Genomic DNA, 26,312 nt, shown 5'->3' with positions numbered 1-26,312 from the left:
ATCCCAGTCGGTCTGGGCCCATAATAAGAGACAATAATAACAACTCATTAAAACCGAGGGCAGGAACTGTGGAGCTCATCGGCTCATCAAATTAACCTTTGAACACTCCATACACAAATATACACGCACACACGCACGCACACACACACACACACACACACACACACACACACACACACACACACACACACACACACACACACACACACACACACACACACACAAGCTACCTGTTTTTCTCCCAGTTTGTGACTACACAATCTTTCTCTCTTTTTTTTTGTGCCTCTCCCCATCTTTCCCCCTTCTCAGCCAGTGGGTGTGTCAACAGGGGATTGGTCCTTTCTGCTGGGTAATTGATGAATTATATGCAATATGCAAATAAGGCGCCATTAATCTCCTGACTGACAGCTTCGTTTATGGGGCTTTAATGACGGCTGGATTAGATTCTAATTAAAATCTGCTCAAAGACACCCCACGCTAGGAAGTTGCTGCTGCCGCTGGTCTCTCTCTCTCCCTTTTTCACTCTTTCCCACCTTTTCTCACTCTCGGTCTCACCCATCTCTCACTTTACATTGCCTCACCTTTCCCTCCATCTCCCTTTTCATCTTTATTGTTCTTTCCATTTCTTTTGCTCCCTGTCACTTCTTTTGTCCCCCCCCCCACCTCACACACACACACACACACACACACACACACACACACACACACACACACACACACACACACACACACACACACACACACACACACACACACTTGCCTACGGACTCATGTTATCCAATGTCAGGCTGGTATGAAAGGAGATGAGCTGCTCTGGCTGTCATTAAGCCTGATGCGGCCCGTGTCATTTCCCCTGTCAGGACATTCACACTGTTTAGTCAGAGCCAAAGTGATGTCTGACAGCTTTTCACGTACTTCCTCCAGGATTGATTGAGCATGCCCGGCTCAATTAAACCATGTGGATCTGCTCATAGTCACAGCCTTTATTCAAGAGATTTGTGACATGGCAGGAAAAAGAGGAATGAATGGCCGAATCTGGAAAGGGTGGAAAGAGGAGACATGCAAACACATTTAATAAGCAAACAAATGAATGAGTAAGCTAAACACTAATGAGGTGCTTTATTGATGCCATAGGGAAACTCCTTTTTTGCTTGCTCGTATCCACAGGGAGGTTAAATTTGCTGTACAGCAGCCTTCCTGGAACTGGTCAGGTTTCGGTGTTTTGCTTGTTGACACTTCAGCAGGATCAGAGGTTTAGGGCGGCAGCCTTAACCAGGCCACCCATCTCATTCTCAGCATGAAGGAACGACTGACGGAGGAATAACTTATTAAACCGTCTAATGACTAATGTTAACTTGCGCATTCTGCTTGCAGTTCAAGGCCTGGACGACCGCCCAAGAGGCTGCAGAGTGTGACGGAGAGCGGAACCCACCACGTGCTGTCCCACAGCGGCCTGATCCACGCTGGGATCATGCCTCCTGCAGGTGCCCACCCCAGCCTCACCACGCATCACATCTACCCCTGTCCTCACACTTTTTACAATATCACACAAGCGCACTGATTTGTTTAAACACTAATCCTATAACCATAAGAATGTGATATTCAATCCAAATTTGACAAAACAAATGTGGGAAAACTTCAGTCTCTGTGCTTTCATTTTGTATTTAATATACCTGTTATAATAATGCAATCATTTCCTTCTATCAATAAAAAACCCTCAGAGAGAAAATATATGGAGTATAAATATAGATTTTTTTTCAGGAACATAAAGCTGTATTAAGAAGAACAAGGACACAGTAAAGTAAATTTTAAATGTTATTTTTCAGAGTGAATGAAAAAATGAAAGTATGAAACCTGTATTTTGTGAGTGATATCAAAAGGGAATTAAGTACACTGGGTGTCAGCCAGTGAAATGGACAATACTATTTTAATTAATTCAGTAAAGTCACTTGAGATCAAAATATTTAAAATCAAAATTAAATAGTTCAGTACAAGTGTCAGCTTATTCTGCATCATGTCCTGAGAAAGTATAGATGAATGATTGTCAATACACCGTATTGGCTAACGTATTTTTTAATTCGACCTTCAAATGTAACATTTCACAGGCTGCACAGACTATTGACTTCAGAGTTTTCTTATTTTACCCACGGAATAGATTTTAAAAAACATTGGGTGTCTGCATCTGCTGGTGGGTCATCATAATCAGAACTGGCCCAATAATATGTTTGCTGCAGTTAGGGGGGGGGAGTAAATATTTGCATATATTGGTAATTGGCCAACGCTGCTGGAAAATATTGGCATATTGGATATTGACAAAAATCCTCAGGGGATTTTGTGATCTTAAGAGTCCCTTTTCCCCCCCCACAATCTTATAAGGACAAGGTTTGTAATTCTTCATAGCTGTATGAAGGGCAACAGCAGAAATCCCTGTTTTGGCTCCAGGAGTGAATTAACATATTGTTTCTGCAGCACTCAAAGGAGCTGTTCGTAAAGTTCAGATTTAGTTTTCATTTTTACTGTCGGACGAGCAAAAGCAATGAAACAGCTGGGTTACCCCATCAGTGTGAATAAAGATCAGGCTTTTACATGATGGCGTGGTTGCATTCCCCTGTAACGACACGCTTTTTCCATCATTGATGGCATTAGGAGGCGGGATTGTGGGAGGTGAGTTGTATGTTGATTAATAAGATTAACATACGTATCGCTGACACACGTCGAACGACTTGCAAATTGCAAGTCGGTCTCTTTTCTCGTACAAAGTGCAAACATCCTCGTCCTCTAAGTTGGGCAAGATCTATTGTCTTAATGTCTCTGAGCAGGTTTAAAATTTGTTTAAAAATGGATTTGTTTGCAACTGAAAAAAAAAAGCCTGTGGTTATCTGTGTAAATCAGTAATGTTATTTAGTGATAATCTCTCTATATGTGATATGAAGGTTAAAGATAATTAAATTACCGTATTATTAAGTAGCAGGTGAAAAATAATCCTAAAAGTGTCTAAAGGAAAGTCTTGTGAAAAAGGTTAAAATCAGCACGAGTCGACTGGCTGATAAAGCCCGTAGCGATGCTTGTTCTTGTCACAAACAGTAATGTATTTGAGTCCCCGCTGTGGTGTGTGTTTGTGTGCAGCACAGAGACAGGGAGTAAAGTAATTGTCGGCACCTCGCCACTCTCAAAGTTGCCCTTGGCTTTGTGCTCTTCACTGCAACCTGATCTTTTCATTTCCCACCTCAAAAGAAGCCATTTTCTGTTAGCGCCGCTTCCTCTGACTGTTCAAAGGTGCTTGAGTGTGTGTGTGTGTGTGTGTGTGTGTGTGTGTGTTTGTGTGTGTGCGTGTAAGTGTGTTGTGTATGAGAGGAGTGTTGAAGAGCATCTTTCTCAGTGGGAAAAGAGTCTTTTTCCACCAAAGGAGAGGGCACGGTGGCAATGTCAGCGCTACTGATTAGAACTGGACACATGAGAGGGGGAGAAAGAGACAGAGAGAGAGGACATTTGAACGTAAAAGTCAGTGGAAATCTTTGATGTGATCCTTCTTAGTCTCTTTCTCTCACCCTCTTGCTTTCACACGTAGACACAGGCAACACGGCGGCTTACGTCCCGCTGTGATGCTGACATTTGAAAAGGTAAAGTAAGGAGAGGGGATGGGAGGAGAGACGATGGGAAGAAAGGGAAACCATTTGTTGTGGTTGTCCTGGATCGACAAACTGATTCAGAAAACCATTTTGTAAGACCAAAAAAAAAAAAGAAGAATATCCCTGTGCAACTGAGTTTGTTACAAATGTTTTGTTGTACCCAAGACCAGGAAATTACGACTTATGGTTTGTTTGTATTTCCTCAGCAGTGTTTGCACAGTTGCATGGTTTGTCCAACTTTAATAATTCACCATGTTTGTCTGTATTAGTGCTCGAGATATTTAATTTTCTGCGGAGTAAGAGGAGTTTTAAAGGTTGCTCTGCAGGTCAAACGACCTTCTGAGGTTCACCACACACATTGAGATGCAGCTCGGAGCTCCTGCCGCATTTTGTCACTCTGTTTTGTATCAGCCGGTAGTACACAACTTCTATTAAAAAGTATCTTCACTCTTTTCCTCCTGCCCCTAACTTATACTCATTATGAACCAAGTTCTAACTGCAAGGTGGTGCTGCTGCCGCCTCTGAGCGTCATCCTATTTGCTGTGGGATGCGATGTCCCTGTGTGGGAGAGATTGATGTCTGGACTCGTCTCTATCATTGCCGATTCTCTGACAGAGTAAATGGCGAGTGCAGCGGTGCAGTCAGAATGAATAGCCGGCCTCTGTCTTCCCCATGACAACATCCTTCCTACCCACTGCTCGGATCCTCCACAGGGCCCATTGATCTGCCTGTTATTGATTCTTTCTTTTGGTCCCTCTATTTCTTTTTCTGTGTCTCAGATCTGTCTGCTCTGGCCAAGAAGATCAAGCTGGAGGCGATGGCCAGCTACAACAGCAACCATCAACACGGCCTGCCAAACGGAGAGAACGGTGACCACAACCAAGGACTGGGTAAGTCTCTTCTGCACTCATACTGCATTGTCTACATATTAAATGCTTAATTGTCTTTATGCAACACATCAAGAAGCTGATGTCTCTGCATGTCTGTCATTAACAACTAAACCACGATGATCTAAAGCAGGATGTGACATCATCTCTGTTGCCGCTGTGTTTCCTCTTGGAGATGGTGAATGAAAAACAAGCTGCAACAACAATGAGTCAGTCCTTTTTATGGAGTTAGAAATAGACATCTTGGTCTGGTCGTCCAACCCATCAATGCAGAGGGAACAGATTTTTTTTTTCTTTTCCATTACCAATTTTTTTTGTTTTTTCATTTTACATTTATTCATTCATTGATTTGCTCGCATCCTTGTGAGGTTTTATAGGATTCAGAAAATATATCCTGGTAAAAAAAAAAGCCTATCCCCAAATGAACTTGACTGGTCATTCTGGACGAAGCGTTATATGAGTCACCTTGGGATTTAGTTTCATTCAGTTTTAGCCTTTTATCATTTTTAATGAGGTCACTATGTTCCTGCAAAACATCAAATCATCCCGGTTTGGAAGCAAAAACCCTGTGGCTACTTATTTCACACACAGGTAGGATTTTTAGTCGTATCTTATTCCCTGCAACCGATGACGACCTCTGGCTCTGCATCGGAGGTGAGCAGCCGGTGAAAGTGGAGCACCAGCGGACGAGTGAACGCTCTGGGATGATAGAGAGATGAATAAGATGAGAGGCTAAAGTCCAATCAATAGTCTTCTCTCTAATTCACTATCCTGAATGCAAACGACAAACGCTGGGCGATCAATGAAGGAATGGACGCACGCCCACAAAAACATATACACACACACACACACACACAGATTGAAAGCACCGCCTCCACAGTTATCGACAGGTCGAAGTGACATCAGTGCGTTTAGAAAGATGACTGGAGCCTGTATAGAATACGCCATCAACCTGTGACCCATACACACATTTGTGTGTACACACACTGCAATATTTCAGACAGCAATGCAAAATAACTTGTAGATTTGTCTATTAGAATTTAAGATAAGTGTTTAAGCTCATTTGCTACTTTGTTTTTGTGTTGTAGTCTCTTCTTCTTTTTTTTAACCCTGTCTGCAAACGCTCCCAGGCTGTAGAATTGTTTACCACTGTATGTTCTCAGTTACGACTGCCAGCATCTGTCTGCAGTTAGGTGGCATGGTTACCACCAACCATCATAAACCTGTAAAGCTTAATCACTCTTAATGACAGAGTCAAATGGAAACACACACAGATACACACAGTGGAAGTATACATACAACACACACGTTAAGTACCGGTACAATACGTGTTTTCTTCCCCATACTGCCCACCCACGGCCTTATGGGAAGGACGGGACCCTACCAGAGTTTTAACCACTACAAAGGCAATCTCAGATTACACACACACACACACATACACATACACAGACACACATAAACACACTCACAAATGCTGAGTGTGACACCTTATGGGCTGGGGAAGAGCAGGGAGCAGCCATTTCTGCATTTAACAAGATCTTCTGGGAAATTTACAGTAACTGTTTGTTTACAGTAATGGTTTGTTTGGATAAACATAAGAGAGGCACTCTGACTTTTGATGTTTTTTAATGAAACATAAGAGAGAGTGATGGGAGAGCAGAAACGATGAGGAGATGGGAACAGAGTAAAGAACAAGGAGAGAGTAGGAGAGGAAATGAAATTATGGTGTGGAGTGGAAGTGACAAAATAGTGGAGCGCTGGTTTCTCACTGAGGCTCAATGTTTGGAGTTGGCTGCTAGTTGATTGTTGGAGCATCTGGTTATTTAGCTCCATTCAAGAGAGATCTTTTGTTTGGACTGGTTTCTGCTCTGGGCAAGTGAGAGACTAATCTGCCAAATGCCCAAAGCACTGCACATATGTCCAGCGAGCCCAACTCATAAAGTCAACAACGCCTCGCTTTTTATTTCTTAGTCTGCTTTTTCTTTCTCTTTTTGGCGTGATCTTTTTTTTCTTGTTCTTTCCTTTCCTTTCCATTTTTTATTCTGTTACATCTCTCCACTTTGGACGTCCATTTTTTTTTTTGTTTCCATACACTCATTCTATTATTTGTGACAATTGTGTGGAATAGAGTCCAAGATTTTTTCCTTTGTGTTTATAATTACCCAGCGTGCATTGCTGGCCCAGTACCAGGACTACCATCAGCTTCTTTTGTTCCACTTCCTCCCTGTGTTTCTTTTGTTTTTGTTTTTCCTTTTATTAAATGATAAATATTTATGTCATTTTTCTCCCCCCCGGTTCCACCCCCACCTCAACAGAATTGTTTGTTTCATGAATAGAGGGACTGCAACAACCCACTAGGGTGCTATTGAGAGGAAGGATTTTCTTTAAAGATAGTGGATGCCTGTCTTAAAGAGAAGAACAGGAACAATAGATTGGTTGAGATAATAAGAGTTGGGTTTGAACCTCGGAAATTTGTTGGATCACCATCAAGAACACCGGGGCATTGAAAGAAAAATCTGCTAGTTTGCTTTAATTCCAGAGAGGCTAGATTGCTTTTTTGGTTGTCACTCAATTTTTAAGGCATCATAACAGGATATTCAGGCTGTCACCGCCTGTACATAGTTGTATTGTAATCCACAGGACAACTGTTTTTCAGTCTTGCTCCCTTTTCCTTCCCTCCAGTTTTCATTATTAGGCAACATTTCATCTTTGCTTCATTTATTGTGTTGTTAAAACAAAGCTGCATGACAGATTTTTGCCAAAATGTATCTGCATTTTTCACTGATATTTCTGTGTAATTATATCCTGCGAAGCGGTGATGTGTTGTAATTGTCAGTGTTTGTGTGTTCGTCCGTCCGTTCACCAGATATCTTCACAACCGTTGCAGATAAAGAGGAAACAAAAAGCACATTACTCGGGCAGCAAAGGGGATGAAAATGAGATGATGACCTTTTGTAAAGAATTTTGCACATATCTCAGGAACCAGATAAAATAGAAAGACGAAACAAAAGGCGTTATATTCAGGGAGGCAAGGGGATGAAAATTAGATCACAACCTTGACCTTTAAAAACTAAGTCTTGGTCAAATTTTCACTTTTATACCTTTTTAGGTACACATCTCTGAAACCTGATGACATACAGGGTAAAATTTTGAATTCAGGGGTGTCGCGGGATGTTTCAGTCTCTGACTGCCTTGTTCTTCTATTTATTCCCTGTCCCACCACCAGTTCTCGATCAGTTGCCCTTCATGATGATGTCACATCCTCTAATACCTGCCAGCCTTGCACCGGCCTCTGTTTCTATGGCCATGGGCCAGATGAACCGACTGAGCACCCTGGCCAGCATGGCCAATGTGGCCCAACTCCACGCCAAGCCCCCCGCCAGGGCTCCCACCTCTGTCATTAAGGTGAACTCGAAGGGTCCATCTGATCTGTCCATCAGCCAGAATTTTTTTTCAGTTCATGTAACAATTGGGAACTTGTGACACAACAATTACATTTTAGCTGCACGTAGGTGTTGTGTAAATGTTTAGCTTTTAATTTTCAGAGATTTAATCATTTGCTGAATTTAGAATCACGTTTCTGCATCCCTTTCTTCCAATGGTTTTGGCTAAAAACAGGTAATTGTCTACTGGTGGATGTCCAAGTTCTGGATCATTACCAGAATGTACTCAGTTTTTCCTTGGCTTAAGGCCACTTCCATATCTATTTATAAATTTTGAGATATCCTGCATCCACACAGAAATGCTAACTTTCTTCGCCAAGTTGGTTATTGCTTCAAAGTGCTCCTCTTTTTCAGTTGTTTCTCTAAGACTGATTAAATGAATTTGGGAAGAATTACATATTGGCAAGTGTCAGTCCTCACAAAGTTTTGCACCACGTCCAGCAGGACTTAGCCTGACCCATATCATTGTTTATCGCAGAGATAATGACACTTAGTCAATTAAGTATTGTATTTTCTAAACCACATAGAGTACTGTTTTATGTTTTGATTTTTATAACTAAATCATTTTATTTTTTACAATAAACGATTTGTGTGTCATACAAATGTCATACAAAGCCTATAGTGCAGCTACATATATGTAGCTGCAGTTCTGAATTTGTTTTTAACATAAAATTATTTTTTGCCATCAAAAGATTGATTAATGTCATGTTAGACACAACAGCAGAGCTAATGGACAATAATATTTTTACATAGGGTAAGGTAAAGCTAGTGGGCTGCATGTAGCTTCAGGGAAGCATTGTGTGTTTATGGGTAAAATATGAATAATTTTAATTAAAGTGGTTCTTTAATTTAGGATTCCTTAGCAAAACCCCTCATCAACTGAATTTTGAAGGGGAAAAAAATCAACTAATGAAAGTCTAGCTATCTTCAAGATAACTAAAGTCCATGAAGTTAATTGCATTCGCTAACTATAAGTCATACAAATATACTGACTCCCTAAATTACTATAAATAAGAAACATAAATTTGTTAACTTAAATAGTAAGATAACAATCAAGATTGTACACCATATCTACATATTTTAATATGATCTCTGACAAGTCCTTATTTGGCTAAAATAACCAGGCTTAAAATGCATAAAATGAATAATCATTAAAAACTTAAATTGTGTAGCAAAATTTAAAACACATTTTACTAGCCTGAATCTGGGTTTCCTATTGAATATTATGATTTTATTACTTTATTGTTCCATAGGAGCGAGTGTGTGACAGTCCGTCCCCTTCCCCGTCATTGGAGGAAGCTCAGATGTCATCCAATCACAGCAGCAGTGTGTCGAGTTCACCGGCTCACTCGGAACGTGCTGCAGAAACCACACGTATGTGCTTACCTGTGGGATCCACCTGTGTTTGTGAGGAAGATACGTTATCTACTGTATATCTCGGTGAAGGATTATGAGTGTCTTTTTATGTCAACCTCCCAGATCCACTCGACAATGGTCTGTCATCAAGTCACAGTCTGTTGGGACATTCCCCTGGTGTTGTGCATGGGGCCCTGGAGACAGATGTGGCCTCAGGGGAGCACTGTAAGGAGAACAAGAGGGGCCACAGTGACAGAGGTAAAATATGCTATCATGGTTGAGGTTAATGGAAGTAAATGTGACTTTGAATTTGGATGTTTAAGTGTTACTTTGAAGGCGATGTGACTTGACTTACATTACATTATTATTTTTTAAATGATGGTGTCACTGAAAATCACTTGTTGGCTGTTTTCTGACAATTTGTGCTCGCCGTAATTAATCGTTCAGTCATTGCTAATGAGTAATGATTATTTCTCAGACAAATAATCCTCTAAACACAGTCTGTCAATGCAGAAGAACAACCACTTAAGTTTCCATCCAGTCCATCCGTCTGGGTCATCATTTTTAGAAGCAGTGATGTAGGCTTAATTTAATACTACCTATGCTTTCTAACAGTTTTACAGGAAAGAAATATCCCGGTAACAGGTCAATAAGCATTCACAGTCTCACCACTTCTCTCCTTCCCCTCGCCTCCTCGCTGTCGTTGGCCCCCTTGGCTTCCTGCTGAGAGCAAAGACAAATAGTTCTGCAAAACAGGGCTCCATTAGACCAGGAAGCCGTGTTACATTAGCGAGCCATTTGCCGGGCCGCGGCCTAACGAGCCAGGCGGCCTCCCGCGCTCTCAGTTGGACCTCATCTGCATAACGACCACCTCCCTGTCGTTAGGGCCCAGCGTTGCCACGGTGCTGCAACGTCAGTTGTTTGGTTCTCTCTGTCAGGGAGGTTAGCATTAGCTTAATGAGGACTGCTCAAGGACAAACAGTCAGCAGAAATCCACAGTCGGAGAGAGAGAGGGAGAGAAAGGAGTCGAGAGTTTTGTATGTGTGTGTCGCGCCCGTGTAAACGTATTCTAATCCTGAATCACATTATTCAGTAATCGAATCTAAAAATGACAAAGGCCTCCCAGGTAAGGATTCAGATGCTGTCAGGTATCTGGGAGCATATTGACAAAGCAGTGATGGCACCGACGATGTGAATGCTGTGCATCGCACATCGCATTTATGCAATTGATTCCCAATTGATTTTGCTGCATGCAAATGAAACACTTGTGCATTTGCTGGAGTGCAGCCTTTTGTATTTGACCTACAACATCACAGGAATAGGTTTATCGTGGATGGAAGGGAGTTTCAAAGAGGGCTTCAGTGCTGTCACTCTATCAATCTGTTCTATGATAATCTCAAAGTGTGTGTGGGTATATGTGAGTCGGTTTTGGCTGTGTGTGCTGTTTCAGTGGTCTTTGAACAACGTATCCATGCAGCAAAGATCAGAGGCCATCCCTGACACCTCACTCCCATTAACCAAACATCAGCAGAATTGTATTCTCTCTCTGTCTCCCTGTTTCTCTTCCTCCCTCCCTCCTGTTCTCTTCCGCTGACTGGCAGTCTTCATGTGGTGAAGTTCATTAGCCCTGGGGACGGGTAGAAGCGGAATGAGTGAAAAGAGAGCAAAAGTTGGGAGAAAAGAGAGAAACAGACAGTGACCTTGGATGGGGAGATGGGTAAAGGATCAAAAGAGCTGGCAGCCATGTGTATTTGTGTGTGCGTGTATTTACGCCAAACGTGTGTGTTAGTGTGGGGTAAAGTAGGCGTAAAACAGTAACTCAATAAAGGATCAGTCACATCCAAGGAGCCTGGGGAGTCCACGCTGCTGACTGCGCACTTTAGCGGCTAAAAATCTGTGTGTGTATGTGTGTGTGTGTCTGTGCGTGTGTGTCTGTATGTGAGCCACGGGAGTGTAGTTGGATGCCCTCCGCTGAGCTCTCCAGCACCTGCTAATTACCCTTCTCTACAGAGCAATGCTTTTAGCGAGAAAGAGGGAGAAAGTGGAGTGGGGAAGGGGGGAGTATTGCTTCTCATCTGTGAAACACCTTAAATGTGACAGTTGCCAAGACATGAGGCTGAGGCAGAGTGGGAGAGGTGGGTGGATTTGGAGCAGAAGATGCTGTGGTCAGCTAAGTGGAGAAAACACTGTCATTTGTCACAGACAGAGAAAAGTGCCAGATATCACATCACACGTTCGCACTCGTCTCTGCTCCAGTAACCGACGGACTCCCAGGACGTCGCTGTCCTCAGTGGATCAGATGACAGTCAGCACATAAATTGAGCAACTACCTGATGTGGAAAGTAAAAAAACTGCAGAAAATGGCTAATCTTCCTCTCCCCCACTGTCGCGAATTGAGAATGCACAGTTCTCAGGTTTACAAACAGATGGTCATCCATAATGCAGCTTCTTAGCTGTTTTTATGTCAAGCTGTGATGCATTATTAGTAGGCAGACTGCCATCTAATAAAGGGTAAGCACATTTTCCAAATCCCAAACCACGACTTCTTCGTGTAAACACACATGTTTAGTGTAAACAGATATTTACTGTTAGTATAGAAATTTGCATGTAACCTCGGTATGAAGATTAGTAAATATAGACACTAGAGTGATGATTAATTTGTTTAGAATAAACACAACAGCTGAATGATTGTAAACAATATCGAACATAAAGAATTTGCATGTTGGTAGTCAGAAAGACTCTCAATTCAGAAGAGTATGAATCTACTTAAAAGTACAGGAGGGAACTAGAAACACACTCAGTAGAGCACGTACCTCCACCACCTGTCCATTTAATTCAATCAGGCTTATCCAAAATCAAACTCATAGCTCTGCAACCATTTTTTACAGGCAGACAGCCCCCTGTGACAACATATTCAAATCTGGTGGATGTGGATTTTAGTTGGATTCACACCAAACTGCACATAATGTGCTCGTAGATCCCATCCCCCTTAAAATGCCATATTTTTTCATCGATCCATGAATTATTTTTGAGAAATTAAAAAAAAAAGAAAAAGAGAAACATAAAAGCCTTCTCTGACAATGTTAAAGAAAACGTAAATCCATCCAGTAGTTGTTGTGTAATCCTGCTGACAAACCAACAAACATCAGAAATGTGGCATTATTTCAGAATATTTAGTGAATCAGATGACAACCCCCCCACCCCCAGAATTAAAAAAAAGAAAAACAAAACAACAACACACAGAAAAAAACCCAACAATGTAGTTTTTATCAGTTACACACAAAAAAAAGAGAGCATTGTGTTAGTCAGGTTAGTCAAGGACAGCGGCCTGTATGTTTTGTTCACACGATATGTTGAGTGGTAATTTGATAATTTATTGACAACTGAGCTCTACGGCAAGGAGCATCCCAGAATCGTATCCGCTGATTTTTTTTGTGTGTGTTTTTTTTTTGTTAGTGGCTTCTGTTGACAGGATGACAAAGTAAAGATATCGTCTGTAAATATACAAAAGACTGTGGGACGTCTGTGTTAAAACAGTCCATCTATTGAGCTCTCTGACTAGACGTCAAAATGTCTCTCTGCCCTCCAGATAACAGCTCTGTGGCGTCTCACGCAGCCAGGGAGGGCTGTGATAGACAAGTCTACCAGAGACCCCCGTCAGGCAGGGAGAGCTGCGAGAGGGTTTCTTACCCAGCGGGACAGAAGCTCCCAGCAGGTCTCCACCACACACCTTTCATCTTTCCGGAAGGTTTGTCCTCCATAGAGACCCTGCTCACGAACATCCAGGTGAGGCTCTGCCAGGGCTTTAGTATTATTATACACTTAGAAGAATAGGAAGGGGTAGGGATTTCCTAGAATGGTAAATAGCAGAGGAGGCAGACATTTAGGATCTGATGTAATTGGGATGGGCGTGTGCTGACCTGCTTCTCAGATTTAACATGTCTTTTGTTATAGCAGAGTCACAGTGAAAGAGCGTTCTCACTGGCTGGGATTTCACAAGGAAACACATTTTTTTAAACCCTAAGTGACCCTGATGAGATGACAGAAATATTATTTCTCCTTTCCTGCCCGAATAAATACTGTATGTTATTTATACACCCAAGTAAAATAATAAACTAAAACTGTCAGAGAAAAAGCCAAACTTTTGGTCTTTTAAAAAAAAAATTTTTTTTACTTTTACAGTAAGGTTGTTAAGATTCCCTTTGTATTTTTATTGATGTGGCTCGTTTTAAATCATTTTAACCTCAGACGTTTACAAAGACTTTGTTAAAGTGCCAGATGATTAATTTAGGTTCAGGTGATTTCCACAGCTTCTGTTCGGTGTGTAACCTGTTGATGCGTGCCTGTGTGTCTCCAAGCAGGGTCTGCTGAGGGTTGCCATAGAGAATGCCCGGGCACAGGAGAAGCAGGACCAGCTGGAAAGGACGGAGCTGAAGATGGAGCTGGTCAGAGAGAGAGAGCTCAGAGAGACACTGGAGAGACAGCTGAGCATGGAGCAGAAAAACAGAGGTGGGCTGAACCGCCTCCAATCAAGTATAATAAAGCACCAAGTGATGATTTGAGTTTTTACTTCCTACCATTCAAAGCTGTTGGAGTTTAAGTATTTAGAAAAGTTGGCATGGAGATGTTTTTCTACACCTAGAAACGGCGGCTGGTCTAATATCCTTTTGAGCTGACAAAACGTCATTTGAAAATTAGACAAAGAAGAGAGGACACCTGCGGTACATTACCTCTCAAAGCATCTGCAGAAGTGAATTAGACTTGATTTTGGCAGCACACTACAAGCTAAAATCAAGTCTGGCATGTTCACAAAGGATGTCGTATGCAGCGCATTGAATGCAAATGCCAATCAAAGACAGTTTGTTTGATAGAGACACAGCACATGTAAAAGTTTGTAGCTGGTAAGTGACTGTTAATTCTAGACCTACACGAACCAATCACATGATGCTGATGACCTGCTGAAGGTGATGGTGTATAGGAAATCAGTAAAAGCAGTGAAATGGGATTTTTACCTCCTTTTTCTTACAAAAACTGACATAAATGCCTCTTTTCACCACAAACACTCCATGTTTATAATGTTTACAAAGCACCTCAGTTATTCAATATCCACGAACATTAGGAGGCAAAAAAAAAAAAATCACAAAAGAATACAGCTATAGGATCAAAAGAGGTGAAGAATGAAGATATTAGAAACATCTAAGGAATTTAACTGGAACCTTTTCTGTTTGTCGTCTGCTCTTGTTCTTCTTCTCCTCCTTCTTCTTCGCTGGTCAGTTCTGATCCAGAAGCGTCTGAAGAAAGAAAAGAGGAATAAGAAAAGGCTACAGGAGGCCTTGGAAGAGGAGGTCAAACTCCGTGATCAGGCAGAGCACACCCTGCTTCACACCGCCAAAGCTCACACCGGTACAGACAAAAAAACTTGTTTGTAAGCAATCATTAATGTGTTGTTTTTACTTTGACTTGGGATGATTCTTATATTCATACTGAATGTCACAGAACCCTTCGTCCATCTTACCTTGCTCGAGGTAAGTTTCTTCTCTCTAATTTACCACCTTCATTAATTCATGTCCAAACTACAGGCCACCAATCAGCAGCAGCCCCTGCTCTCATGGAATCCACAGCCCAAGTAGTGGACGAGAGCAACCATGATGGCAACAGGCTGGACACCGCAGCAACCGTACAAGGTACAGGTGTCACGATTACTGCTTTCATAGTATTAAGCTGTCTAAAAGAGCCCCATATTTCATATTATTAAGCTGTTAAAAAACACCCGCAGTCTAGTCAGGAGGAATGCTGTCGCAGATGTGATATTGTTAGACAGATAATTGTGTAAAAAAGCAGAAAAGCTGCTCCAACTGCTTAAAACCTTCTGTCACCAAATGACAACTCAAAGGGAATTAAGATGTACAGCCTTATTATAAGTCTTCAAAATGACTAGTTCTTAATTGTAGCTCTGTTACCAAAGACCAGCTGTCCTCCTGAGGTCTTATTTCATTTTGTTTCCAGGTTTAAAAACCATTAAAGACAACACTACATCAAGTTAGTGGCAGTAATTTACTGTGGTAAACTACAAAACACGGCCATTTCAGGATAAGATATATCTGATGCTGAGGATCTATTTTGTTCTTTCCAACCGAGGAAGGACAACAGATTTAATCTCACCAACAGACATTTGATGCTTAACTGACCGGTCTGCTGGAATGGTTTTCAAAGGTTTCAAAGAGAGACAACTCCTGACGAATTAAGGGAAATCAATTGAAGCGAGAGATGTTTCACTGGGACTGTGTTGTTGTTGTTTTTTGAGGACCGGCATAGAATATATAGATATTTTGCAAAAGTTATTGTCTTCACTGGGATAGATTAATGAGAAAATCCCACATGTAACATCTTAAACCAACAAGAAGAAGTGTTCTCGATCTGTACTTCCAGCCTCAGCAAACGAGTGCATGGTTCCAGCTCACCTCTGCTCCATGCCGTGCCAGGAGCTCCGTTCCAGACAGTGTGCTTGTTCAAAGGCAATTTTTAATTGAATGTCAGTGAAGCAAGAAGAGAACTGGCCAGTAATTAACGGCTGTCTTAATTGTCCTCATGACGAGTTTGTTTGGACATCATTTGCATAATTAACACCCAGTAATAAATCATTTAAAGGGGAATTGTCTGTCAGACAGCAGGGCAGGATGTGGTTCCTTTGTGCCAGGAAGTTTTATCGGCAAAAACGGTGATCAGCGACCAAAATGCACTTTCAGCTCAGCTGTACTTCATGATGATCTTTAATGAATGATTTGGTCAAGGTTGTAGAAGACCTTGTTCATTATTTATGTGAATACACGAATAGCATGCTGCGTTTTTCCTCCGACTGATGCAGCTGCTATGATTTAGCAAGAAAGAATTGATCTAAAATCAACCCAATGGTGTGTTTCCATTATTTTCACTCTATTGTATTTATTTTATTTATTAATTTCAGAGGCAAAAGTGTTCTTGCAGACCAGTGGGATGTACTGAAGGAAAAGTGTGAGAAGAATGGATAGTGAAGATTTCTCCTTGTCATGTGAAAGACACAACAGGCATACTCATCTGCCTAGAGAGCTTCTTCTACCTCTCCAGGAGGTCATACCTGCATTTCAAGAGTGACATGAAATTTGCCATCATTCCCTCATTTAATTTATTACATTTCTCACTGAATCTCAGCAGCGGTGGGAACAGTCCTTTATTCTGATGCTGTGTTTGTGTTTCCTTCAATCGAGGTTTTTAGATTCCTAGATGAAGATGACCATTGTTGGGGGTTTTTTTTGCTGTTTATCTGGACACACGTGATGAACATGACTTGTAATGGAGCTGTGTACATATATATAGCCAACTTTTTTGTTATTGTTATTATAATAAAACATAATGGCATGTTGTACAGTCAGTCAATGACTTGTATTGTGTATGTTATGCAGTAGTGCAGTTTGACAATACAATCAATACAAATCCTTTTTATTAATTTGTGTCAGTGTTTCTTTCTTTATCTCACAACTGAATACAGAACTTCATTGATGTGATTGTGATTTTCTATGTGCATACATTATTACATTGATTTCTCTGTCTGAAAAAAAAGTATTGATATAGTTTACTTGGGATATATCTTTTGTCAGTTCTGCATTCTGGAAATGTTTCATGAAGAATGGTGAGGTCCATGTTTTCACAAGTCTGTGTGTATGTGTGTGTGTGTGTCCGTGTGTGTGTGTGTGTGTGTGTGTGTGTGTGTGTGTGTGTGTGTGTGATGTTGATTCTGGATTCATCTCCAAAACATACAAATAACTGGATGGAAATGGGGTCGGCTCTGTTATGTCAAAAATTGTAAGTGACACACAATGATGATGATGATGATGTATACATGTAAGAGATATTTTAACAATATCATAAATCACGTTAAAACAACATAAAACTAGTGCTCCCTATGCTGAGTGCTAATACACCATGTAAGGGATCAAGCCTCACAAAAGCTATTATACATGAATACTGTACATGATTTCCTCTATACCTTACAGTAAATGTTCTCCATCTCTATTGCAAGGGAAATTAAGTTTTCAAAAATCCTCAGTATTGTATTTCACATTGTTCTGAATCCATTTGTTGTGCTGAAAAAAGTCTTTGCACTTGGCCAGATTTTGCTCATTCAACCTTGCCTAAATGTGCTGCGTGCCATTTCCTGGACATGGGCAGATAAGCTCTGATGCAGAAGTGAAACAATACCTCTGTTACAAGTAATTCTTCCGAAATACAGACTGGTTGACAACTGAATAGCGATGATTCACATAAATGAATGTGTGAATGAGTCATCAGCTTTTCAGATGACCACCTCAGAGGCTTGTCTTTACTGAAAAGGTTTGTGACTTCATTCAGCATTGCTGTATTCTATCACACTCCCTTGTATCTCTTTTCTCCTGCTAACACACACTCACAGGCACACACACAAACACTAAGTCTCTCAATTCACAGAGTGGCATTGTCCTGCCGAGAGATGTGTAATGGAAAAGATAAATGGAGGATAAAGCTAAGGTGACAGGACTGAGCATGCATGTGTGTATATGTGTGTGTGCCTGCATGTGGGTACTGCACAACAGACCAGCAAACCATCTGCTCATCTCCTCTTAATGAACAAAGCAAACAGCAGGAGTCAAGGCTGTCTCCAAATCTGGAGTCTCTTTATTGGTAAGCACACACACACACACACACACACATACATACACATACACACATCTCTGTGCTGTTTAATTTGATTATCTTTGATTGAGAACAGGGGCAAAGCAACCTTTTAGGCCTCACTCCTACATCAGTGACAGAGAAGGTCTGAAACACAATTAGCAAGCTGTTCCTGAGCACTGCTTTGCAGTCACATCTGACCACAGGCAGCCAAATAGACCTAATGGGTGGGAACTAACCAATGGGAACTAACACACTCCTGCATCTGTGGGTGATGGGGAAACGCAACACTATTAGACAGCTGTTCACCATATCTTTTCAAATGTACTTGCACATAACATTGGATCAACTGGCTCAGGCGCAATCACAGTCAGGCCTGATGGTATACACATCATTTGATATGACTAATTGGCAGCTTGTGGGAAAAAAATATAGCAGGGCTCCCGCAAAGGAAGTCTGGACCTTGACAAAATATGACATTATGTGCATGAGGCCAGAACATAAGAAAAAGTCATTAATATGGACTTTGTGCAGTCACATCCTGCTCAAGGCCTCGGGGATAATTAACAATGTTATCACTCCGTCATAAAGATGACCACATGGCTACAAGACACGAAACATTCCCTGTCTGCTGTTACTATGCATAAAGTGTATTCAACCCATAAACACATGCTAATAGGGTCATAGCTGCATCAATTGAAGATCAAATATGATTAGAGCAGTTCTTCGGGAGGCAGTGCCCTTTGAGCAGAACTGTGTCACAGGAAGATTGTCCGTCTAAAACAGACTTGGGCAAACTGTAGCCCAGGGGCCACATCCGGTCCTTTGTGCGTCCCTGTCATGACCGTGTGAGCCCAATCATAAGCCATGTACACAGAAATTACATAAATTATACACCTAAATGTCTAATAATCAACATATTTACAGTGTTCTATTCTTCTAATTATCAGTACCAGCTATTCAAAATATGAAGAATCAAGATTTATTTATATTTTAAATATTAATTATTTAAATTAAGTTAAATTTTTCGTTGGTGTGGCCCTCCGGTATAATTCAGGCTTCTCATGTTGCTCCTTATAAAGATTATTTACCAACTCCTAGTCTAAAAGATTCTTGTTCGCTGTGACCAAGACAGGATATCCAACATCAGAGGTGTTGCATTTATCAGATAAATGGTTCTTAACTCGGAGGAATACAGACCTCACAGTGGTCACAGATGGAAAGTACAGTCCTACAGCACATGCCTCAAACTCCAGGCCCGGGGGCCAAATGTGGCCCGCCACATCATTTAATGTGGCCCGCGAGAGCGTAAAAGGTCAGTGTCTAAAAATAAATAGTACAAAAGTGTGCTCTGACCAAAACTGCATTTCCCACAATGCAGTAAGACCATTTTAACTTTGACAAAAACGTTTTGAACAAAGTTAATGTCCTAACTTGTGTTTGACGTTATTTTTCTTAATTCTCTTGGATAGTTTGATCCTTGATTGATGGAGTTCTGTGGGGTTACTAACCTGACAGATTTAAAGGATTTATAACAGAGCAACAAGCAAACATATTTGTTCTGCTTAACAATAATGTTTGTAACTGAATAAGTAAAACATTTCTATTATTTAACATTAAGAAGTAGTTACATTTATTTTATATTACATTGGGTTACATTTAGTAGCATTTATAAGTTGCATTTGACCCTTTGGGGACAGCCATTATGCTGATGTGGCCCTCGGTGAAAATCAGTTTCACACCTCTGTCCTACAGGCTTGATCAAAACAGAAACACACACACACACACACACGCACGCACGCACGCATGCACGCACGCACGCACACACACACACACACACACACACACACACACACACACACACACCAACAGATCTATCTCTGAAATCACTTCAAAAATTACATTACAGTGTAAGTAAAATTATCTGCTTCCTCAAATTGAAACAACAGCGCCCCCTTGCGGTCAGTTTACCATTAATATTAGCTGAATGCGTAAAAAAACTCGTTTGATCTACTCGAGCTCCCGTAGTCGATTCTTTTTACCCTCTCTTCCTCATAGTAGTCACAACATGGAACGTCTCTCAAACTTCATGTCGGCGTTTTAGTGTTATTGTAACGCTGGAGTAGGACGGTCTTCGCCTGGATTCTTTTAGACACCATGTTTACTATCACCGGCTCTCGGGGTCTCTGTAAGTATCCGGTCTGGCCGTTGAATGACTCCCGGGCTGTCACAGCCCTCTCACCGCCTCCTGTCCGCCTCTACGGTAACAGTTAGCTTAGCCGATGCTAACACTGTCATTCATTCACCTGGAGCCAGTGAATCATGAATTGCAGCTGAGTTTAGCTATAATTGTCAATAGCCCAACACCTCACCCTGCTTTCTCGTTGTGTCGGTAGATTCGGCTCAGGTCTCATCTTTAAAGGGCATCATCTGAACAACTAGCTAAGTTTGTAGTAACTTACTCAGGATATTTACTCAGGGTTGTTCCTATCTCTAAATACAATCCACACGCTGCCACCGACCCTCGTCTTTTCTGATATACCAGAACAATTGATTGTAGAAGCAGATAGTGACTTTGTCGTTATAAATACCGTGTGTTTTCCGGCAGACAAGGCTCCCCTGTGTAAGGGTCTCCTGCTGGTTCTTAACGGACTGACTGTGATGCTCGCCCTGCTGCCACAGCACCAAGAGCTGTTCGTGTACAACCTGCAGGCGATCACACAGCAGCACCGGGTAAGTGTTTCATACCTGCCTGTGTTAGTGACTAAACCAACCTATCTGCACTTGTTTCTGGACGCCACATTCTTCTACTTTCGTTTTAAACCCAGTTACATAACTGCATTTCATGGTCTTCACCAGGAAACAAAAGACGTACAGATGTTATGGTGTTCCATCTGTTGGCCGTAAAGCTCATGGCATAATGTTCTCCCCTCTGTTTGTTTGTTGGATTGTCATCTTAATTACGCTCATATTACTGAGCAAATGTCCATGAATGTTGGAGGTAGAATGGGTTTCGCATCAGAATAGACCCCCAACTAACTGTAACCCATTTGTAGGGAATTTTGGTGCAGCTCCAAAGCAAATTCAAGATCCAGCAGATATAAATGTTTTTTCATGTGGTAGTCTTTTCATCACGTTATTATTGTATTACGTGTATAATCTTCAGTTGTGCATTTGATGTTTGTGTTAATATTTGTTCCTGGTGTAGGTATGGAGGTTCTTGTGCGGTAGGCTGGTTTGTCTGGATGTGAAGGATGCCTTCTGCAGCAGCCTGCTTATCTACAACTTTCGAATATTTGAGCGGAGGTTTGGCACCAGGAAGTTTGCGGTAACTACAAATTATTGATCAATACACTGAGTGCACACATTAATATAAAATGTAAAATTATATTATGACGTTATTATTTTTTACTTATGTAGTGTCATTTGATGGAAAAAACTAAAGATATGGGGTTCACATGTGCAACTGAATAAATAACAGAGGAGGACAAATCCTAATGAAAAACAAACATGTTACCAACTTTTTGTGTAACAAAGAGGAATGCAATGTAGTCAAAAATGTATTGATTAAAAACAAGGGCATCAGTCATCACGCATGATGCTCTACTTTCATCCAGTCGTTCCTGTTGGGTACTTGGTGCGTTTCTGCGCTGATGGACTTCCTGCTGGCCCAGGTTTTCCAGTTCCTCTTCGACTATGAGATTGAAGACCTGCCTGCAGGACTGTGAGTTGCTCATCACTTCATTAGCTACAGTCCACGCAAAGCTTCACTGATGAACATTCTCCATCTTTGAAAATGTAAAAGCGTTTTTGTAATTTCTGTAGCCCCTCAGGTTCTGGCATGAACACATGAATGACCTGGTATTTAGTTACGCTTACGACGTGTAAAGAAAAGTCTAGAGCATGTACCACTTTAGCGGTAAATCTTTATTTTTCATCCCTTGTAGGATAATATAAGCCTTCAGCATTATTCATTTTAATTCTTAATCCCTTTTATTCTTTATGTTTGCTTATACAGTCTTTAAATGGTGATGGACTATGACAGCATTGGACAATCCACCTCACACAAAAGGGAAAGGAATAAATATCATTTGACAAGTTTATAAGGAGAAAGACTGTGAAGTAACAACTTCCTAAATCCTCGCATACACACGCACGCACACACACACACACACACACACACACACACACACACAAACCACGGCTTCTGACATTTACTGCTCCATATCGCTTATTATTTTTCACTTTAATCATAGTGAACAGCTGCTTCACTTGTATTCATCAAGCTGCAACAACAAAAGTAACCATGCCGAACTGAAATCCAGCTCAGTGATGTTGGTTTGTTTCAGGTTTATTGTTTCGAGTCATCTCCATCCTCTTGACTTTGTCCTGTTTCCTCCCACAGGCTCGCTCCAATCTTCTCTTTGTTCGTGCCTTTCTACTTGATGATCCCAAGGGTCCCGGTCACCCAGGTCCTTGGCCACATTCACATCACCAACAAAACTCTGGTCTACATAGTAGGCCTGCAGGTAAGGTTTGAATTCTTGAGCTGTAGCTGTAAAATAAGTAGTAGTGCCTTTTACGAGTTAGGGACCAATTTTTTTTAATATATCCATTTCCACAGTCAGTCCATGAGTGGGATTAGTCTGAAATGAAGGTTTCTGGCGAATAACTAAAATATTTTGTTGCTTCTGGAGGAATTTTAGGGTATTTTATTTCTGGAAAAATGTAACTTTTTCCAGATTAACAAGAGCTGCAATTTACATGGACAACAAAATCTTTTTTCTCTCTTTCATGGCTTGGGATTATGGATGTTTCATCGTTCTTGTTCCTCTCCTCTGTGTTACAGCTGTTGACTTCCAGCCCCTTCATGTGGCTCCTTGCACTAAGTGGATTGGTGAGTAGAAATCTCCAGAAGAATTTTGTCTCACTTCTTTGTAGGCTAGCATTCTGAGCTAATTTAACCAGAGTGCTTTCATTCATAGTGATGCTTAATACATGGTTTATAACTATATTTGTCTTTCAGATTGCAGGTGGACTATACTACCACAACATTTTCTGGTTGCAGAAGCTCATCTTCGTACCCCTTTGGGTGTCTCATATTGGACGGTACATTCTGGAACCACTCTTCTCAAGTGAGTCCCAACCTTCAACCATGCACTGGAACCAGTGTTCCAGTGCGTGGCAAAGAGCTCTTGTCTCTCTTTGTAGGCCAACAATGATGTTGGCCTACTTGTGCTACTTCAATATGGTTGCGATGCAGTATGTCATCATATTGTGTCACTGAGTGGGCAGGTTCTACAAGTTCACACCCAACCCTGCCTGTCAGTGAGGCTCATTGAGATCAGAGGTTAAAAAGGCCTAAAACCTCCAACAGATGGCAGCAAACATTGCTTTTAAGGCTAGCATTACCCCTTAGCATCAGTGCAATGTGCCGTTCACGACATGGAAAATTCAGCTTTTACTTAAGAAACAAGAAAATAATTTCTTTGTCTATTAATGAACAGATACTTTAGGTGATATGATCTATTTTTCTTTTACCTCTAAATGTATTATTGTCTTCTGTGGTCATCAGGTTCCCAACCAGACAAGGAGATGCCCCTTGGAATGGGAGCGACTCTGGATATCCAGAGGCAGCAAAGGATGGACCTGCTGGACCAGCAACTGCTGCTGGCCCAGTACAACGAGGCCCGGAGGAACAGCAGACAGCAGCCACAGGTAGATGAACACAAACACATACTGTACCTACTGCTCTGCTGATGAACAGAATAGTACAATCTCTAATTTGTATTAATGAATTGATTCTGCCTTCATTTGTGTGTAGTCTAGACTATGGACAAGATTGTTCCCCACTTTGAGACACAGAGGACACAACCAACCCCTGATGCAGCCCCGCCCCCAGGCTCAGACGTCCTCATCCACACAGCCACCACTATTGGACAACTCTCCTGTCGCAGAGGAGCAGGTGAGTGTTACCCTCTGACTAGTGTATTAGTGTCTAGTGTTTTGTCACTGGTAGTTTTAGTTTAACTGTCAAATAATTGCTTTATCACATATATATTTGATTTTTCTTTTGTCTTACAGGTTGCAAGGTTAGTGGAAATGGGCTTTTCCAGAATGGATGCCCTTGAGGCCCTTAGAGCTTCAAACAATGACATCAACATGGCAACCAACTTCCTCTTGCAACACTGAAAGAGAGAGAATATGGGGAGAAATAGAGTTGAAGGAGGACAACGAGATAGCAGGAAGATGAGCAACCAAAACAGAGGAGTAAAAAAACAAACTATGACAGACAGATACAAACAATATTTGTACCGATGATCTGAAGGCCGTGACGGTGCTCCCGGAAGCAGTGACGGGCTGACCAACATGAAATCGGCCTAATACCAGGCTGATTTATGATGTATGAAGCACAAAGTGAGAGACATTTGCTCTACAGCTTTTTGATGGTCACCATTGTGTGAAAAAAGGCATCTTTGCTCAGTGCGGACAAGTTAGCCTCAAGCTTCAAGGGGTTTACCTCTGAAAAATATCAATAAGTAGCCCAGTGGAGAAAATACAAAGTGGGTTATATTTTAAAAACAGAACTGATGTTGGAGCAGACACACATCTCACACATCCTTCCCAATGGATATCATCTCATACAGTAGGTACTGTATGTGGGTTTTACGTAACCCACTCATGTTTTGCCATTCTGCTTCTATAGTGGCTGCTGTGTTACCTTTAACTCAGACCCCAATAAAGAACACGTTCATGTTTTTGACACAATGGATTAGAAAAAAGTCATCAGTCAGTGGGAGTGATCAGAATTTCTTTTGTCAATTTACTGTCTTGTTCACTGAGAAAATAGGAAAGCACCCCCTGCTAGCTGTTAAATTTCACTCAAATGAAATACAAAGGCCTGGATTGCGGCTTCAGAACTTAATTTCTCATGTTAAAATCCGCCTTACCATGATTTTGTGACACAGCCGTTATGTATTTGTGTTGGAATAGGAGACACAGAGTTCATCCCTCTCCTATTTGAGATGTTAATCAGTCAGCCTGACTGACATCCTTTCTCCGCCCATTGGAAATTCACATTGATGCAGACAGGGATGTTTGACTGGATGTTGGGTCTGTTGACATAATAACATTTATACCCTGAGTGGCCATACGTAGATAGCAACCCTTCAAGGAGGTAATGTCTCTGTGTGCCAAAGGGCTACCTTTGTCCACCTCTCAGAAACAGCTGGACAATATTCAAAATTTCACACTTGCTCTGTTGGAGTCCTAACTGCATCCATTAATTTCTTTTTTTTATTTCTTGCACATATACAAGTCTAGGTTTTATTTATTTGGTTTTCAGTCTGAGTCTGCCTCTGCTAGCCCAAGTGTCTGATTGTATTTATTATGCAACATTATGAAGAAAGACGAGTATGCAGACTGCGCTGCATAGTGACTCATTTGTGTATATAAACATGCAAAAGTTTTATTCAGGAAGATTAATATTGCAGTCACTATATACTGATGTCAAAGACAGATCCTAGTTTTATATTTTGTGCATAACATTGATAACATATGACCACTGATTAGAGTCTCATTTCTTTGTATGCATTTCCAGAGTGATAAAACAGTACATGGGTGTGATGAGGGACTTTGAAATGGTAACATTCTGGTGAACTGTAATAAATCCTGTTTGATCTGTTGAATAAATGAAATTGCTGGCTGGATTGCTTGTTACATAGGAAGTGTTTGCACGACACTTAATGATACGCCATAATACAGATACTGTTGATTTTAATATTAATGTTCCTACATCATTTTATATTTTGCGATTTACATCCTAAATATGCAGCCAATGACGAGTGTAATACATCAATGTATTGTTGTGTATTCCAGTACTTACTTAAATGAACTGATATTTCTTTCACTAGACCACATGTGTGAAAGTCAAGGCCCGGGGGCCAAATGTGGCCCTCCACATCATTTTATGCGGCCCGCGAGAGCACAAAAGGTCAGAGTGTCTAAACTAAATAGATCAAAAGTGTGCTTTGACCAAAAACTACATTCCCCACAATTTCCTAACTTGTGTTTGATGTTATTTTTCTTTATTCTCTTGGATAGTTTGAACCTTGGCTGAAGGAGTTCTGTGGGTTTCATAACCTGACAAATTAAAGGATTTATGTTATAACAGAGCAACAAGCAAACATAGTTTTTCTGTGTAACTAATGTTTGTAACTTGAATAAGTAATAAATTCAGAGTAGTTCCATTTATTTTACGTTACATTGAGTTACATTTATCTATAAACCCAAAACCAGTGAAGTTGGTAGGT

At 41.1% G+C, this 26,312-nt stretch overlaps 2 protein-coding genes across 6 annotated transcripts in view; both read left to right on the top strand.

Moving 5' to 3' along the window:
- Positions 1 to 16,681, top strand: part of dachc (dachshund c) — a 23,511-nt gene extending 6,830 nt beyond the window's left edge. Inside the window, exons 2-11 of one of the 5 annotated variants that reach the window (XM_068327396.1) lie at positions 1,375 to 1,484; positions 4,409 to 4,519; positions 7,743 to 7,921; positions 9,213 to 9,333; positions 9,439 to 9,573; positions 12,905 to 13,101; positions 13,677 to 13,824; positions 14,590 to 14,718; positions 14,895 to 14,999; positions 16,280 to 16,681. In XM_068327396.1, the coding sequence (XP_068183497.1) occupies positions 1,375 to 1,484; positions 4,409 to 4,519; positions 7,743 to 7,921; positions 9,213 to 9,333; positions 9,439 to 9,573; positions 12,905 to 13,101; positions 13,677 to 13,824; positions 14,590 to 14,718; positions 14,895 to 14,999; positions 16,280 to 16,317 (1,273 nt within the window). In that variant the 3' untranslated portion in view covers positions 16,318 to 16,681. Of the gene's footprint in view, positions 1 to 1,374; positions 1,485 to 4,408; positions 4,520 to 7,742; positions 7,922 to 9,212; positions 9,334 to 9,438; positions 9,574 to 12,904; positions 13,102 to 13,673; positions 13,825 to 14,589; positions 14,741 to 14,894; positions 15,000 to 15,321; positions 15,429 to 16,279 lie in introns of those variants that run through there. The other 4 variants (XM_068327394.1, XM_068327397.1, XM_068327395.1 and 1 more) reach the window with 4 other exon arrangements.
- A 3,369-nt stretch (positions 16,682 to 20,050) lies between these two features.
- ubac2 (UBA domain containing 2) lies at positions 20,051 to 25,709 on the top strand. Its single transcript, XM_068327481.1, has 10 exons — positions 20,051 to 20,188; positions 20,609 to 20,733; positions 21,209 to 21,328; positions 21,618 to 21,724; positions 22,406 to 22,529; positions 22,850 to 22,897; positions 23,027 to 23,135; positions 23,576 to 23,718; positions 23,825 to 23,965; positions 24,085 to 25,709. The coding sequence occupies exons 1-10, from the start codon at positions 20,158 to 20,160 to the stop codon at positions 24,190 to 24,192; spliced, it is 1,056 nt and encodes a 351-aa protein (XP_068183582.1). The 5' UTR covers positions 20,051 to 20,157; the 3' UTR covers positions 24,193 to 25,709.
- The last annotated feature ends 603 nt before the right edge of the window (positions 25,710 to 26,312 follow it).

Source organism: Antennarius striatus, chromosome 11 (assembly GCF_040054535.1).
Source record: "Antennarius striatus isolate MH-2024 chromosome 11, ASM4005453v1, whole genome shotgun sequence".
Taxonomy (NCBI): Eukaryota; Metazoa; Chordata; class Actinopteri; order Lophiiformes; family Antennariidae; genus Antennarius; species Antennarius striatus.
The sequence above is the reverse complement of the archived record's forward strand: the minus strand, read 5'-3'. Positions and strand labels throughout refer to the sequence as shown.

What these genes read in the sequence shown, in the direction of transcription:
- ubac2 (XM_068327481.1), top strand. Translation starts at nt 20,158, where the DNA reads ATGTTTACTATCACCGGCTCTCGGGGTCTCT. An exon ending in CACCGGCTCTCGGGGTCTCT is followed by an intron (nt 20,189 to 20,608) that starts GTAAGTATCCGG and finishes GTTTTCCGGCAG; the next exon opens with ACAAGGCTCCCCTGTGTAAG. An exon ending in CTCCTGTCGCAGAGGAGCAG is followed by an intron (nt 23,966 to 24,084) that starts GTGAGTGTTACC and finishes TTTGTCTTACAG; the next exon opens with GTTGCAAGGTTAGTGGAAAT.